Source organism: Lactuca virosa, chromosome 1 (genome assembly GCF_052849685.1).
Source record: "Lactuca virosa cultivar CGN04683 chromosome 1, Lactuca_virosa_CGN04683_v6, whole genome shotgun sequence".
NCBI classification, from domain to species: domain Eukaryota; kingdom Viridiplantae; phylum Streptophyta; class Magnoliopsida; order Asterales; family Asteraceae; genus Lactuca; species Lactuca virosa.
Genome location: NC_136426.1, coordinates 188,952,798 through 188,970,105, shown reverse-complemented (window position 1 = coordinate 188,970,105; position 17,308 = coordinate 188,952,798). Strand labels below are relative to the sequence as shown.

Genomic DNA, 17,308 nt, shown 5'->3' with positions numbered 1-17,308 from the left:
TCAGCGCCGAAGACGCCCACAGAAATCCGTCAACTCTTGGGTCTCGCTGGCTATTATTGCATATTTATCCAGAATTTTTCCAGAATTGCCAAACCCTTAACCACTCTGACTCAGAAAGGCGTACCCTTTTGTGGGAGTGAAAAGCAAGACACTGCGTTCCAAACATTGAAGTGGGCCCTATGCAACACACCTATCTTGTCTCTGCCCGAAGGGACAGAAGACTTCGTTGTCTACTGTGATGCATCCAATCAGGGCCTAGGCTGTGTACTCATGCCGCGGGGAAAAGTCGTTGCTTATGCCTCAAGACAGCTGAAAGCACACGAAGTCAACTACACAACGCACGACCTGGAATTGGGAGCAGTGGTGTTCGCATTGAAGATATGGAGACATTATCTCTACGGAACCAAGTGAACTATCTTCACTGACCATAAAAGCCTGCAACACATCTTCGACCAGAAGGAGTTGAACATGAGACAACGGCGATGGGTAGAGCTACTTAGAGATTATGAGTGTGAAATACGCTACCATCCCGGCAAGGCCAATGTGGTGGCGGATGCCCTTAGCCGAAAAGAATACTCAGGACGTAGAGTGAAGGCACTGACAATGACTATCCATTCCCACCTATCCACACAAATCAGAGAGGCTCAGCTGGAAGCCTTAAAACCAGAGAACATGTCGGGTGAAGCCTTGAGAGGAATGGAAAAGAACTTAGAGATCAAGCGGGACGGAGTCTATTATTTCATGAACCGGATCTGGACCCCAAAGTTCGGCAGTTACAGAGAGGTTGTCATGAACGAAGCTCACAATACCAGATACTCCATCCATCCAGGTTCAGATAAGATGTACCTTGATCTCAAGAAACTATATTGGTGGCCGAACATGAAAGTGGAGATCGCTACCTTCGTGGGCAAGTGCCTGACTTGCGCCAAGGTGAAGGTTGAGTATCAGAAGCCCTCAGGTCTACTCCACCAGCCGGATATACCTAAGTAGAAGTGGGAAAGGATTACCATGAATTTCATCATTAAGTTACCAAGATCTCCGAGTGGGTACGACACTATCTGGGTAATAGTCGACCGATTGACAAAATCCGCCCACTTCCTGCCAATCAAGGAGACTTTCAAAATGGAAAGGCTCACACGGATCTACATCCAAGAAATAGTTCGACTGCACGGTGTGCCTGTGTCCATTATCTCCGATCGAGATAGCAGGTTTACCTCGAGATTTTGGCAGTCCCTACAGAAAGCTCTTGGAACTAAGCTGGATATGAGTACAACTTACCATCCTCGGACAGATGGGCAGAGTGAGAGGACCATCTAGACCTTAGAAGACATGTTGCGAGCATGTGTCATCGACTTCAGTAAGTCGTGGGACACCCATTTGCCCTTGGTCGAGTTTTCTTACAACAACAGTTATCATACCAGCATCAAGGCTGCACCGTTCGAATCCCTCTATGGCCGCAAATGCATATCCCCTCTATGCTGGGCTGAGGTAGGCGACACGCAACTAGCCAAAGGGCAAGTCCCTGACAGCACTCTCACTGGCCCAGAGATCATCCGTGAAACCACCGAAAAGATCGTACAAATCCGGGAACGACTGAAAGCCTCACGAGACAGACAAAAGAGCTACGCTGATAAACGACAAAAACCCTTGGAGTTCCAGGTTGGAGGCCGTGTTCTGCTGAAGGTCTCACCCTGGAAAGGCGTGGTACGCTTTGGAAAGTGTGGAAAGCTGAACCCGAGATACATAGGACCATTCGAGATCCTTGATAGGATCGGTCTCGTAGCATACAAACTTCGTCTACCACAAGAGCTTAGCAACATTCATCCCGTCTTCCACGTCTAGAACCTTAAAAAGTGTTTATCCGACGAGACCCTTATAATCCCTCTCGATGAGATTGAAATCAATGGGAACCTAAACTTTGTGGAAGAACCGGTCGAAATCATGGACAGAGAGATCAAACGAACGAAACAAAGTCGCATCCCGATAGTGAAGGTTCGCTGGAATGCCAAGCGGGGACCTGAATTCACTTGGGAGCGCGAAGATCAGATGAAACAGAAGTATCCGCATCTCTTTTCTAATCCATGATTTGTATTCTATGTTCGAATTTCGGGACGAAATTCCCTCTAACGGGGGGATGATGTGACAACCCAAAACTTTTTCCGTTATCCTTACCTAGTTTCCGTTAATAAAATTTGGGTTTTTATTAAATTCCGTCAAATTTCTTGGTTTGGGAAAGACTTTACGTCTTAAATAAATAATATGTATTTTATACGAGTCGGAATAAACCGGAAATCACACGAAAAACTCGAAACTTCACTCGAAAACACCAATTTCACGGCCAAGACGAGTTTACGGCCGTAAACTCGTGTACGGCCGTAAACCTGTTTACGGTCGGTACCAGGTGGACCCGACCACCGACCATACCCCCAGCCTATAAATACAGGACCCCCACCCTCATTTGAACCTTCTTGGCCGGAAACACCCACTTTCTCTCTCTAAACCTCTTGACCGTAAACACCAAAAAGCCCTCCCTTCACCCGAAAAACACCGGAAATCGTCATTTGGGGCCGTTTGGGAACCTCTGGAACACTTTTTCGTCGAAAACAAGCACACTTGTTCTTGAGTTTACGGTCGTAATCCTTCAGATCTTCAAAAGCCGCAAACTCAGTTCACGACCGTAAACCCTGTTCACGGCCGTAAACCCAGTTCTCGGTCGTAAACTCCATTCACGGCCGTAAACCTTGTTCACGGCCGCAAACCCAGTTCACGGCCGTAAACCCCATATACGGCCATAAATAGCTCTTTCGTGGGGAAAAGTCTGTTTCCTCGATTCAACCAAGTCCTGGTAACATTCCTTAACCGAAACCAAGTGTTTATCTAATACTTTATCTAACGAAATCGCTAATTTAGATACATATATGTATTTATTTGATATTAGGATTTCATTAAGTGCAACGTACATCAACTCAAGGATCGTCCAGTTCAATCCATTGCATCCAACCAAGTGTGAGTTCATACCCCTATGCTTTTATAGTTTTTAAAACGTTTTCAGGGGGGAATACAAGCCAACCATAAAAGTTTTCACAAGTTATAAACTAATGCAATTTCAACGGTTTTACATTAAACATTCAGATACTTTATCCCTTTTTCAATATGCGGAGCATAAGGGATGTTTTCTAAACATAATTGCATAGTTTTCAGAACAGTACATGAACACAACTTACCAATCAAACTATAATAGGTATAGTTTGGCGAATTCATTACCGATTTTACAGATTCAAACTACGTACAAAGTCAAGCACATAAACTATGACAGATTTAGTTTATCCATTACTACATACAGAAAACAAGAGTATTTTGCTAAATAATTATCTTTGCGTATAATTATTTTACTCTACACCGTATACAAACGATTTCGAACATGAGAACAACCGAACAACACGTAAACTAGTTAATACAGGATTGTGAGACCTCTCTTCATTGTACCCTTCGGGGTACTGGTAATCCTCACCTTTAGTATAACTAGAGTCTCCTGGAGGGAGAGCGTGAAATTTGTGAATAGATATATTCGGGACCGACAATCCCACACCTGAACTGTTAGCTACAGTTAGGCAGGCATGCCTGGGGTGACAAATTTTGTAATCGTACGACGCCTGAAGAAACGTCAAGGAGGGCATCAGTCATATTAACATGGTTATACGACTCACAATAAGTATAAACTAACCTTATTTACGCGATTTTCCTTCTTCAATAGTTTTATTTTAATTAATAAAACTACCTATCTACTTACTGGAGGGTATTCCAGGGACACAACCTTTGGTTTTATTTTAAGTAATAAAACTACCTTACTTACTAGCGGTAGCCAGGGTTTTCGAACAGAACGTACCTTACTTACTGGTGGTAGCCAGGATTTTCAAACGAAACGTACCTTACTTACTAGCGTTAGCTAGGGTTTTTTATAGAACATACTTACATATCGGTGGTAACCAGGGTTTTCAAACGGAACGTACTTTACTTACTGGTGGTAACCAGGGTTTCGATACAAACGATATTTACTTATAATGAAAAGAAATCATTTGTACAAATTCAGTGACTAGTTTCCAATACAAAAACATGTTTATGAACTCACCAGCTTTATGCTAATACGTTTTCAAAACCACTTGTATTCTCAGGGCAACGATAGACAGGTACCCTTGCCAGCTTTTGGAGAAGACGGAGCACGTTAGAGTGGCGTCTTTTATTTTTGTTATATAATGATGTATCAAACTACGTTTTCAAACAGATGTAAATATTCATATTGTAATTTAATGTTTGTGTCTACTTTGATTGCTATGATACGATTGTTGTGATACTACGCATGACGTCACCCGCCCCCGGACGTTTCCGCCGTTTGTTTTCAGACGGTTCGGGGGTGTGACATAGTTCTTGTGACCATTCATTATTTGTGTACAGGAGACAACTTATCCATTACTTTATGTCGAAAACATAATCCTTACCACATTGTCATCCAATTTAAAACAAAACATTATGTTTCAACTGTCCTGTGATTTTTCAATGAAAGATTTAGGCCTGTTACATTACTTCTTGGGAATCTCTGTCACCAGAGAGTAAAGATTGTAACAAAATGTTTCTCTCCCAATAGAAGTATGCTGACATTATTTTGCGCGCCAAGATGAAAGATTGTAATCCAGTTAAGTTCATACACTAACATCCTGGTTATCTCAGTTATTACTTCGGGGAATTGATAGATGATCACACCACTTATAGGAGTTTAGATAGTTCTCTAATGTACTTGGCATTTACTTGTCCCGACATGTCATATGTTGTTCAATAAGTTTGCATATGCATATGCACGCACTATGTGGCTCACATGAATGCTCTTAAACGCATTATCAGGTACATTAAATCCACTGTTGATATGGATTTATACATACATTGCAGTTCACTGTGCACCCTTATGGGTTTATACATGCGTTGCAGTTCACTGTGCACCCTTATTTTATGTTGATTGGGCGGGTTGCCCATACACTCATCGTTCCACGTCCATATAATGTGTCTTCCTGGGTAATAACTTCCTCTAATGGTCTTCCAAATGACAAACTATAGTCTTCTTCTGAAGTATATAGGTGTTGCCAATGATGTTGTTGAGATTTGCTAGATTCGAAATCTTTTTCTAGAGTTGGCTTGTCCACCAAAGTGTATTTCTCTCGTATATTGTGATAATGTTAGTTCCATGTACATGTTGGGAAATCCCATTCAACATCATCACACTAAACATATCAAGATCAACATTCAATTTGGCGGAGAGAATTCAATGAGGCCATATAAGGGTTTTGCATGTCCCATCATGTTACCGGCTTACCGATATTTTCACAAAAGGATTACCATGAGTATTATTTAACGACTATAAATCCATTCTAAGCATTTGGCATCATCCTCCTTAGACCAAGGAGGTATATTAGACTAGGAATTATATATTGTAATATTTATAATAGTTGTGGTACCAAACTGTAGTATTTGTATCTATATACTTTGTACACATGAATAATATTTGTGATGTTTATAATAGTCGTGTTACTAAACTATAATATTTATATGTGTATACTTTGTACACATGAATAATATGGGAAACAGATTTGGTCAATATCATATTCAAATAGAGATGTTTTTCTCGGCGAAGGGTGGGGATAAGGTTTTTTGGTTTGCTAATTTAGATAAAAATAATAATACTAATATTGAAATAATTAAAATTTTTAATATGAAAGGTCAAACTAGTCATTTCATAGGGTTTGAATGGACTACCACTCACAATATCATAGTGAGTGACAAAAACTACAAAGAAAAACTAGCAAAGGTCGTTTGTTGCAAAAATTACAGCCTTTTGGACTCGATCCAAAGAAAGCAACATAAATTGTAACTATTTTGCAGTCTTCTCTAATAAATAACAGTAACTTCTCGTATATGTGAGTAGTAGAGAATAACACTTAGAGAAGATAACCTGGTATTTTTTTTCCAGACACATGCAAAACCACATTGATCGTTAAGTTTGATGGTCTTGTAGAAACATAGTAAAGTTAGGTGGCAGATATGTGAAATATTATAATACATTGGTAGCTTTGGTCTTATCATACATAAATATTATGACCTTCCACATTTGATGATTACATTTTTAGAAGTAAAAAATACAACATGGTTTTGATGTGAAGATCTTAATTCATAACAGTAATATGGTATAATTTTGATTTGATCTTCGGATAAACTAAATCTCCAAATCTTGTTTGTTAGGTTGTAGATTGTGTATTGAAGTTATTATTAAATCAAGTTTCAGGCTAAACACAAAGTTCATTGAAGAAATCGTGAAGGACATCCACCGTAGATTACATATACACTTAAGGAGTGCTCAACCGCTATTTATTGGGATGGACTATCATATTAATTTCATCACTTCATGGTTGAAAGATGGATCCTCACATATGGCTGACATACTCACTATTTATGGTATAGGAGGGATCGGGAAGACATCTTTAGCCAAACATGTATATGGGCTATATTGTCGGGAATTCCATAGTAGCAACTATATTGATGACATCACAAGAAAATGTGATGGAAAATTTAATGGGTTCGTTGATTTACAAGAACAACTCTTCAATGACATTTCTAAAACAGGTTCAATTACATTTCATGATGTGTCAATATACACCACAAAGATAGAGAATGCACTAGCCTGTAAAAAGTTCTTTCTAGTTTCTTGATGATATCACCACTCTTGATCAGTTGGATTCATTAATTGGAAGCAAAGGTTTTCATCCCGGAAGCAAAGTTATAATAATGACAAAGGACTCATGGTTGACAGAGAGTTGTGCACTTTTCAAAAGAAACATTAAACCCAACCATGCAATGCATTTCCTTGAAGGCTTAGATGAGATTCAATCACAACAGCTTTTGTGTTTTCATGCATTCATGTGCAACTTGATGGGTTATGGGCATTCTAACACTCCTAAGTGTACATGCAACCCTAAATACGTTGGATCTATGTTTTCTCTATTATACATGAAAATATGAATATTCCAAGGTATTACCCTAACTAGCATACAAAACATTGATATTTGGGTAATAAAATGGATAGAATACATACCTTGTTGATGTAGCTTGACTCCATGAAGCTCGAGAGCCTACTGCCCCAAATGTGACACCTCAAATGGTTCACAACACATGGAATAACCATGAGAAGAAGACACTTATGCTCAAATTGGCTAGCCCTCATGTATGTATCACTAGCGCCAATTTCTTGAGCTAAAGGGGTCCTTATATAGTGTGCACATTTGGGTTACACCATGTAACCCATGACTTTACCCATTGCTTATGCTCCATGGGTTTTAACCTCCATGGAGTATCCCTGGGTCACCACATGGGTTAAACCCAACATAAGGAATCATGGATCATAAGCCCACATATATAAGAATGAATGATTTACACAATCAATCCCCATATATTTAATTAGTCTCTTTTTGATCACTAAATTAAGTCCAAATTTATTCTTGATCAATACTAATTAAATAACATGATTTCATATTAATATATTAGAAATTATAATATACTAATATGTCACAAATGTCCTCTCCTCACAAAAGGTCTATCCAAATGTTCTGATGCCATGCAACCCAAATGGACCATGCCGAGTCGGGTCAAGTACATACCAAATATAGTTATGGACTTAGACACTAATCCAACAGTCTCCCACTTGGATAAGTCTAAAACTATTATTGTGTATGACTTCAAAAACCAACTGGCAATCGTAACTCTCAAAAGCCGTTGTCGAACTCTGACCTTGTTGATGAACTCTGACCTTTGTCAATGACTTGTCCATTAGATAAGGGATCATATATTCCTCCATTCTAGATATCATATGGACTGAGACATGGATTAAAATATTCCCTCTATCCATTTGTTGTTTCCCGATTTCCGATTCATGATGACTGACTGATTGAAACGATCAAATCAGCCCTGGCTTGGCCAAGCACTCACATGTATCATCATTAAATCATTGAGGGGCCCACAGATATCGCTTTTATCCTGAAGGTAAAAGGAATGGATAAACTTCAACTCATATGGGTTGTTCTACTACTTGTTGAATCATACACAAATGCACGTTTTATAACATCGAGTTACCAATGCGGTTTCGTGCAATTAATGTATAACCAACTCATAGTAACAACTCATATCTCTAGGTTTGAAGAATATAGGATATTATCGTCACATGATCACTAGTGATAAAATCCATGAAGTGATTCAAATGAGCGTGGGTTGAATCCAATAGTCAGAACTTATGAGCACTCATGAGTGTTGTAGCACCACTTTGTCCAACATCTTAGACCTCTACAAGCCAACCCATGACAGTCTTGATTCATATCTACTTCCAACATATGACCGACTGTGGATGGTTTGAATAACTTAGTCATTTGGGAAGAACGACCTAGTTATTCTAGAAGTCAAAACATGCAAAGTGAAACACAAGAATAATCGAATCCAATATGGTCTCAGAACTTATGAATATAAATAACACATCTTTTATTTATCACCATATTGATTACCCATCATCCATTGCATACTGTTTCAAACTATCAACTTTATACTTCAATTAAAACAATAGCTGTCCCATGCTCCAAGCATGTACACTATGTTTTTCTAAACACTAGTCATGCCATACACCAAGTATGCATACTAAGTCTGTCTATGATCTTTACTTTGTGAAATAGATAGATTGAACATAATTCCAATGATTCTCATTTCACACTCCCAATTCCTTACTGCAAATGCAAGAATTCCAAATTCCTGCCATTTACCTAAATCTGTTAGATTCTAAACTTATATGCATTGGTCCTCTTGTAATGATTATGCACAAAGTCTCAAAGACTTGTCAACATACATTACAGAGTATTCCAATGGAGACCAACTCCATGGAACCGAAGTCTCATATTCAAAGTTCATTGCCTTTGAACATTCTTCTTGCATTAAGTTTCCTAATCTTACACTGATTTAATGAATAACTTCCACCGATGGGAACATTTTCATATTCCCCTTTTGACTATTACTCTTGAACAAGAGTTGCCTCTTTTCAGAATATGTCAATATGGTCCTTCCAAAATTAAGAATATACTTCCAACTGTCCCTGAGCAACCAATCTTTGGTAAACCTTAGATTTTCCTCGACAATTGCTTAATCCTTTTAGTCATATCCAATTCTAGACCTTTTCCCTTTTTAATGCCCCAGGCATTTGGAAATTTTTAGAAAGGATGAATATTATAGCATATGCAATCGATCCTATATCCGAAGCATATGGGACACGATTCATGATGTCTCATATAAAGACATGATACTAGACCAGTCCTTTTGCTACAATATTTCTATTTGCCAAGTTCTTATAATTCAAATTATGAAAAGGGATGCCGTAATCATAATCGAATTTTAGAACGCAAATAATGGACTCATATATAGAATTTCCTCATGTTGAGCCATTCCAACATAAAATTCATATATATATCCTTGACTAAATATGATTAAAACCTCAATCTAAGCATTTAGAATTGAAATGAAGTATAATTTCCTCTCCCTTAATTATAAAAAAACAACTTTTTCCCAATTGAAACCTTTTGTTTTTCTATAATTAACATTGCTAACTTGGAATACTAATAATAATTATCATGCTCCCACTAACATGATGTTTATTAGCATAACACTTATGCTCCCACTAGCTTTGACATGTACTTAGAAATCAGCTGAACTTATAGAATTCAATACTTTATTGACTTTCTTACCAAAGTTCAAATTTCTGATACGAGATGTTTTGATAAAGTCTTATCAAAATCATACACCTTTCCTTAGATAGCACACATGTGTGTCTAAACAATTTCAGAACTATGAAAAGGGATGTCGTAATCATAGTCTCAATTGTTTAGACCTTTTCCATTCCTCACAAGTCCATGTTAGTGTGTCGGTTAACCACACACGCTCCACTAACGACTTTGAGAATGCAAATATCACACTTGCCATCTACCTAAAATCTACTTAGTGAAAGCGTTTCCTCGCCATCATTTTCATGAATCGGAGAGAAACCTTATAACACTTAGATTTTATGGTGTATGTGTTCATATCCATGTGAATTTGTCAAAACCATAATCACAAGACACGGTTAATGACAAATCCAAACTCATATGGATTGAACTTGTGCAGTCTTAACTTCTTGCCACCTGGCAGCACAAGGGCCTGCCATTGCTTCCAAGTTGTTATGCAACCAATTGAGAACTCTCAGAACTCATATGCAAAGCCAACTTTCACTGGAATGGGCACATAAGTAGGAATATGTCAACACGATAGGTTATAAACCTCACATCGTGTGCTAGTGTCAAACTACAGGCTTTTATTCTTGATTAGATCTTGAAATTCTTCCAGGATCTTTAAGACTCCCACTGTCCTTTTGACATATAAGGCTATCTTGCCAAATATTCAAGAGATAGTGCGGATTCTTTATCAAGACAAACACTTCACACAATTGGCCTAAGTTGGTCTTTGTTTTATCTAAAACATCACAACTTACCAATTTCAAATGTACAAGAGTAGGACACTTTTACTCTTACATTTGATAAGTGTTTTAAACCTTTCTTTGAGATATGTCACTCAACTTACAGTCTTGGAGTATGACTCTAAGAATTGTTTTGGAACGAAGTATGACTCATCTTCTTGATTTAACCATTCCAACAATTCAAGATTCCTCTTCTTAGTCATAAGAATGCACTAAGATTTCCTTAGAGGACTAATTGTGATATGATTTCTAAATCATTAAGATGATCACAAAACCTGATACTAAAGTACTCTCCCATCTTTTCAGATTTGAGAAACTTTTATCCTTCTGCCTAATTATATTCTTCTCATTAGTTCTGCCATACATCAAAACTTTTCCAATGCTTTAGAATTATACTTAAACTTGTAAGTATAACCATATTTACTAAAATTTAGTAAATCATAACGAATAGTCTTATTGATCTTTTGTGGTGGACTTGACCAGTGCACAAGAATGTGTACTTGATCCCTTAGTCCTTCACTTGACTCACATATACATGTGAATAAGGAATTAGTCTTAATTTTCCAAAGATGAAAATTCTCATTCATCATAATATACAACTTGCATGATTTCCAAGTTTCTATCCAACTGAAATGTTGGGTGATGAGAATCTTTCCTTATTTGGTAAATTTAGACACTACCACAAATGAAAGGAACAAATCCATATTTCCAATACCGCTATCAATGGAATCATATAAGCAACATTTTTCCACAAACACCATTGTAAGGATACTTAGAATAAATGAAATCAAAAATTTCCTTTTATTTTAAAACTTTGCGGAAAAACTTATCCTTACAGTGCAAAAGTATATGAAAAACTTTGTTGTTATCTATTCCTAAGCAATATATCATAACTCCTAAGTAACAGCTCAAAATTCTGATCACCGAACCATGCGATTGAAATCCATTTTCGCGATCAGAATCAGCATATACTTCCTTTAAGTTTCTTCACTTTTCTTTGATTTTTAAAACATCAAGACGTGACCCAGTCACATCATGTAACAAGAATCTTAGAATAGAAACTTAACATAGTTAGATAGTGGTCTTTACCTGAAGTAGAGTCAAACTTCTTGACTTGATCAACCTTATGATCTTTCAGGTAAATAGGCAGCTTCGCAATCAATGCCCTTGCTTTGGCAAAACATATGGACTCTTTGGGAATGGTGCACTGGACTATCTCAGACTTGCCTTTCTCTTTACCATTTGGTCAACCGAGTTGACTATGGTCAATCCCTTTCCTTGGGAAGAGAAAACTGTTCTAGATATCCTACGTTACCATTTTTAATGTCCATGGAGGTCTGGGGAGTGGATCTTCTTAATCAAATTTTCTCTATCAGTGCTCCAAATTATTGCTGATTCAGCAGCATCAAGCAAATAGATAAGATCATTAAGGGTTATGTCATAGTCTATTTCATAGTAGTCCTAGAGGTAACTCACTATGTGACTTAGAAAGTGATTGAACAACCAACTTTCTTAAGACTTTGACACCTAACTCTCCTGGCTTGTCAATATGTGACTTTATCTCCAAGATGTGAGCACACATAAACCTTGCTTGCCATTAGGGGTTGAGTGACCTTGAACTTGTGGTTAAGGGAGAATAATTAGAGGAGGTGGAGGAAGTGAAGTTCCAAGAGATTTAGGAAGATCATAGATGTCTGAACTAGACATCTTTTGGGAGATATTCAAGATAGTTGATTAAAAGTCCTTAATACAACACCCAATATGAAATATTAAGGCTAGGACCCAACACAATACTTTTATAACTAGGAAGAGGGATGCCGTAACCCAAGCTATAAAATATTTGAAGGTAGACGAATGACGATTCACCAATTTCCACCATGAAAACAAAATAATTTATTAGGTTTTAATTGGATTTGAAACTCCTAGATCTTTTGAGATTCATTGAACTGTTCAATGGCATGTTTCAATCTCGAGTGTGCCCTTCAGGTTTTGTGACTGGGATGCCGTGGATCACAAAACAAGGTGTGAAGTAACCATGCAAATTACTTGGTACCCTTAATATTTACCCCTTAATCGATGTGCCGGTTAACCACACGTGCTCCACCGATACGATGATAAATATTAAGTTACCCTTTGCCTACCTTGTTAAATTCAGCTAGTGTGCCGGCTAACCACACGCGCTCCACTAACCGACTTAAGCAAAGTGCAAAGTGTAATTTCATGGATTAACACCTTATTCACATTTTCCTAAAGTAACTAAGATTGGGAATTATAAAAACATTTTAGTTACTTTATATTTATCATTAATACTTTTAATGAAGGGAGAATTCTAGTCCTTGTCCTACCCGTTCGGCTAATGACCCTCCACCAGTCAAGGAAGCAGTGGGTGAGAGTGGACACCCATTAAACTGCCATTTTATAGGCAGTAACCTTATACCCCCCTTATAGATCGGCTTCGTGAATGAGGCCTACTAATGGTAAGACTGACTTGCTCTTATATATATATATATATATATATATATATATATATATATATATATATGTATATATATATTATTAACTTATAATACTATAAAGTATAAGGGTTGAATTTTAACTTTTAAAATTCTAAGGGCTTAACTTGGAATTAAAGTATTCATAAGCGAAAACTTTTCAAATTCCAAAACTTGAGTGCAAGTTTTGAAATTATTCAAAACTATTCAATTCCATAACTTATGTGTTTAAAGTAGTTTTAATCCAAAAACTCTTCAAGTTCCCTAACTTGAGGACAAGTTATGGATGACTTTAAACTATTAAAAGAATGTGACTTTTCTTTATTCATAACCTATGGAAATATTTATGAGTTTTATGAATCTTAAATGTGACTTTTCATATAACTTGAGGACAAGTTACAAAAACACAATTTAGAATCAACTCTTAGATTAATTTGGATTGAAAACAACAATTTCACATAACTTTTCTATTAATCTAAGCAACTCATCAGAACAAGATAATTCAAATCAAACTTTTTCATGTAATTAGCCTAATCCTTAAACTAATACAAAACATGAATCTATTGACAATTATCTTTTAAATTGGATTAGAATGAACATTACCACATCAAAAACAGGTTTATATGTTCAAAAACAGCTTAGGGTAATGATTCTAGTCCAATTCCAGCCTTAAAAGTCGAAAATATGCTGTCTGGGGGTCCTACTCGTCGAGTGTATGAACCTACTCGACGAGTAGGATGAGTTTGTTCATGGACTCGGCGAGTCCATCAGTGGACTCGGCGAGTCCAGTGCCCAGACAGCCCGAAAATCGATTTTTTCAGCATTTTTCAGCACTTTGCATCAAGTATAATTGAAAACAAACCTGGCTCTGATACCACTAATGGGTTATGAGCATTCTAACACTCCTAAGTGTACATGCAACCCTAAATATCTTGGATCTATGTTTTCTCTATTATACATGCAAATATGAATATTCCAAGGTATTACCCTAACTAGCATACAAACATTGATACTTGGGTAATAAAATGGATAGAATACATACCTTGTTGATGTAGCTTGACTCCATGAAGCTCGAGAGCCTACTGCCCCATATGTGACACCTCAAATGGTTCACACAACATCACCAACACATGGAATAACCATGAGAAGAAGACCCTTATGCTCAAATTGGCTAGCCCCCATGTATGTATCACTAGAGCCAATTTCTTGAGCTAAAGGGGTCCTTATATAGTGTGCACATTAGGGTTACACCATGTAACCCATGACTTTACCTATTCCTTATGCTCCATGGGTTTTAACCTCCATGGAGTATCCATGGGTCACCACATGGGTTAAACCCAACATAAGGAATCATGGATCATAAGTCCACATATATAAGAATGAATGATTTACACAATCAATCCCCATATATTTAATTAGTCTCTTTTTGATCACTAAATTAAGTCCAAATTTATTCTTGATCAATACTAATTAAATAACATGATTTCATATTAATATATTAGAACTTATAATATACTAATATGTCACAAATGTCCTCTCCTCACAAAAGGTCTATCCAAATGTTCTGATGCCATGCAACCCAAATGGACCATGCCGAGTCGGGTCAAGTACATACCAAATATAGTTATGGACTTAGACACTAATCCAACACAACTATCCCAAGGCAGGTTTTGAAGTGGTGTCAGATAAGGTTCTGATGTATTGTCAAGGACATCCATTAGCTCTTAAAGTTTTGGGCAAGTCTCTACATAATCAAGAGGTAGCTTATTGGAAAGGGTGCATAGAAGGTCTAATGAAAGAAACAGATTCTCGTATAAATAATGTATTGAGAATGAGCTTTGATTCTTTGCCATCTAACAATGATAAGGAGTTGTTTAAGCACATTGCTTTCTTTTTTGTTGGAATAGGTAAAGATGTTAGTGAAACAATATTAAATGCTTGTGATATAAAAACAAGATATGGGATCACGGATCTCGTTGACAATTGCCTTCTTAGTATAGGACTGAATAACGAATTGAAGATGCATCAATTGATTCAAGAGATGGAAGATGGGAAGTACGTCAAGAGTCACTTGACAAGCCATGGAAGTGAAGTCGATTATGGTGTCATGAGGAGTCATTTAGAGTGTTAAAACGAAAAAAGGTAAGAGGCCATGTATACTTGTAGTATTGTGCATGTCCAAAGGATTTTGTATTATCTAATATTTTTTTTTTATTTTCAATGTGTTTCTTCTTACTTCTTAGGGAAAGGGAAATGTTCTAGGCCTTGCTCTTGACATGCGCATGATTGAGAAAGAGAAGTTGGGTGCATCATTTGAGCTGAAAATGGATGCATTTAGTAACATGGATAATTTGATGCTACTACAACTCAATTATGTGCACATGAATGGGTCATATGAAAACTTTCCTGAGGAATTAAGAGGCTTGTGCATGCATGGGTTTCCTTTGGTTGCTCTGGACATGTCATATAGCAATGTTGAATCATTTGTCGGTTGTGATAGTAATCCACGGCTTGAGAAGAGGCAAAAGGTAACTTATCTTCACTCATTATTCTTCCATGTTCAGTTAATAAAATTCACTACGGTTCTAACTTATTTCCTTTCTTTTTACAGTTGGATAGATCGTGCTTAAAAGACAATAAGCTACTTGGATGATTGAAGATTCTTAATTTAAGTTTCTGTAAACAACTTCGTAGTCTTGGTGAATTTGAGCAACTTCCTGCACTTGAGAGGTTCATAGTTAGAAATTGCATTGGTTTGGTTGAGGTCAGTGAATCAATTGAGAAATGTGTTGACCTTGCCTTCATCGTCCTCAGCTACTGCAAGAAGATTGAAAAACTTCCGAGAATCATAAGCATGTTAAAGAATGTTAAGACAATGTTGCTAGATGGTTGTAGTCTTGGTAAATCTCGAATCCAGATTAGGGATATGGATTCACTGGAATTGTGCAAAGGTAACAACATTGGCATAAACAGAAGGACCTATTTCTCTACCTTTGAGGGTACCATACCAAGTGATTTGAAGTTCTTTGCAATGTCTTTATCGAGGTCTTTAGTAAGGTTGTCACTTGTAAATAGCAATTTGTTCACTGAATCCTTTCCCATGGACTTCAGTTGTATATCCATGTTAAAGGAATTATATTTAGATGGCAATCCTATTGATTCCATTCCCAGTTGTGTGAGAACCCTTCCTAGACTTGAGAAACTTAGTATGGAGAATTGTACAAAATTGGAGTTAGTTGAGTACCCTCCACGCACTTTAAGAGCATTGTTGTTCGATTCTGATGATCTGATTAATGTAAAAAAAGTTCTATTTGATCCGGAAATGTCCCCACTAGAGTTACCATTTACCTTGATAAGTGTTGAACCTTGGTTGTATGAAATTGAAGGCATTGTGAAAGTCCAAGAAATAGTAGGTGTTGAGGAAAAGGTATTACATAGATTGCGCTGGACTAATTTAGAATTCCTTAATGAAAAGTGCGTGGGAACTAATTCTTCATCAGAAATTGGAATCCAGGTTTTGTTCAGTTAACTGTCCATGTTTATGTGAATACGTATAATGTAATTGTTATGGTGATTAATTAAGCTGGTTGTATTTGGCAGACGATGTTTTATGAATTTGGAATATTCAGCACAGTGTTTGAGGCGGAGGAGTTGCCAAGTTGGTTTAGGCATAGAAGCGTGGGGCCATCAATATCATTTACCATCCCAACATCATCATCTCCAAACAACCTCCTTACAGGACTCAACTTCTGTTCTCTGAACACATTGAAACCTCCTGATGAATGGCATCTTTCATATGGTGATCGGTGCCCTCTATGGCCAATGATTACAATTAATAATATAACAAAGAACCACATGTGGATATACGAACGTCAATCAGACAGATTTAAGGAAGGTGAAAAGTGTTGGGTGTTGTTAAGTCATTGGATGTTTGGGATGGATGAGGTGGAGGGTGGTGACCACATTACTATTACTGTTACAGAAAGGTTTAATGAAGTTATACAGGAGTGTGGGTGAGTCTTGTGTATGATGATGGAGAAGAAGAAGATGTGTTAGGTTATTACAATTCATGGAATCACATAATTGGTGGAGATCTCTATCATTTTCAAACTTCAACAGGAAAAGACATCCTAAACTACACTCGATTTTTTCTGCCTTACATTCAATTGTATCCCTATCACCGTCAATTCGTTACAGACGGCCCCGACTATCAAGGTAGATGTCATTTTTTATTAAA

At 37.2% G+C, this 17,308-nt stretch overlaps 1 protein-coding gene across 1 annotated transcript; it reads left to right on the top strand.

Annotated features, from left to right (window-relative positions):
• Positions 1-14,767: 14,767 nt before the first annotated feature.
• On the top strand, positions 14,768-17,088 carry LOC145125573 (TMV resistance protein N-like). Its single transcript, XM_079061018.1, has 4 exons — positions 14,768-15,163; positions 15,315-15,599; positions 15,731-16,585; positions 16,672-17,088. The coding sequence occupies exons 1-4, from the start codon at positions 14,768-14,770 to the stop codon at positions 17,086-17,088; spliced, it is 1,953 nt and encodes a 650-aa protein (XP_078917144.1).
• Positions 17,089-17,308: the final 220 nt, after the last annotated feature.

What these genes read in the sequence shown, in the direction of transcription:
- LOC145125573 (XM_079061018.1), top strand. Translation starts at nt 14,768, where the DNA reads ATGTATTGTCAAGGACATCCATTAGCTCTTAAAGTTTTGGGCAAGTCT. An exon ending in GGCTTGAGAAGAGGCAAAAG is followed by an intron (nt 15,600 to 15,730) that starts GTAACTTATCTT and finishes GGATGATTGAAG; the next exon opens with ATTCTTAATTTAAGTTTCTG. An exon ending in CATCAGAAATTGGAATCCAG is followed by an intron (nt 16,586 to 16,671) that starts GTTTTGTTCAGT and finishes TGTATTTGGCAG; the next exon opens with ACGATGTTTTATGAATTTGG.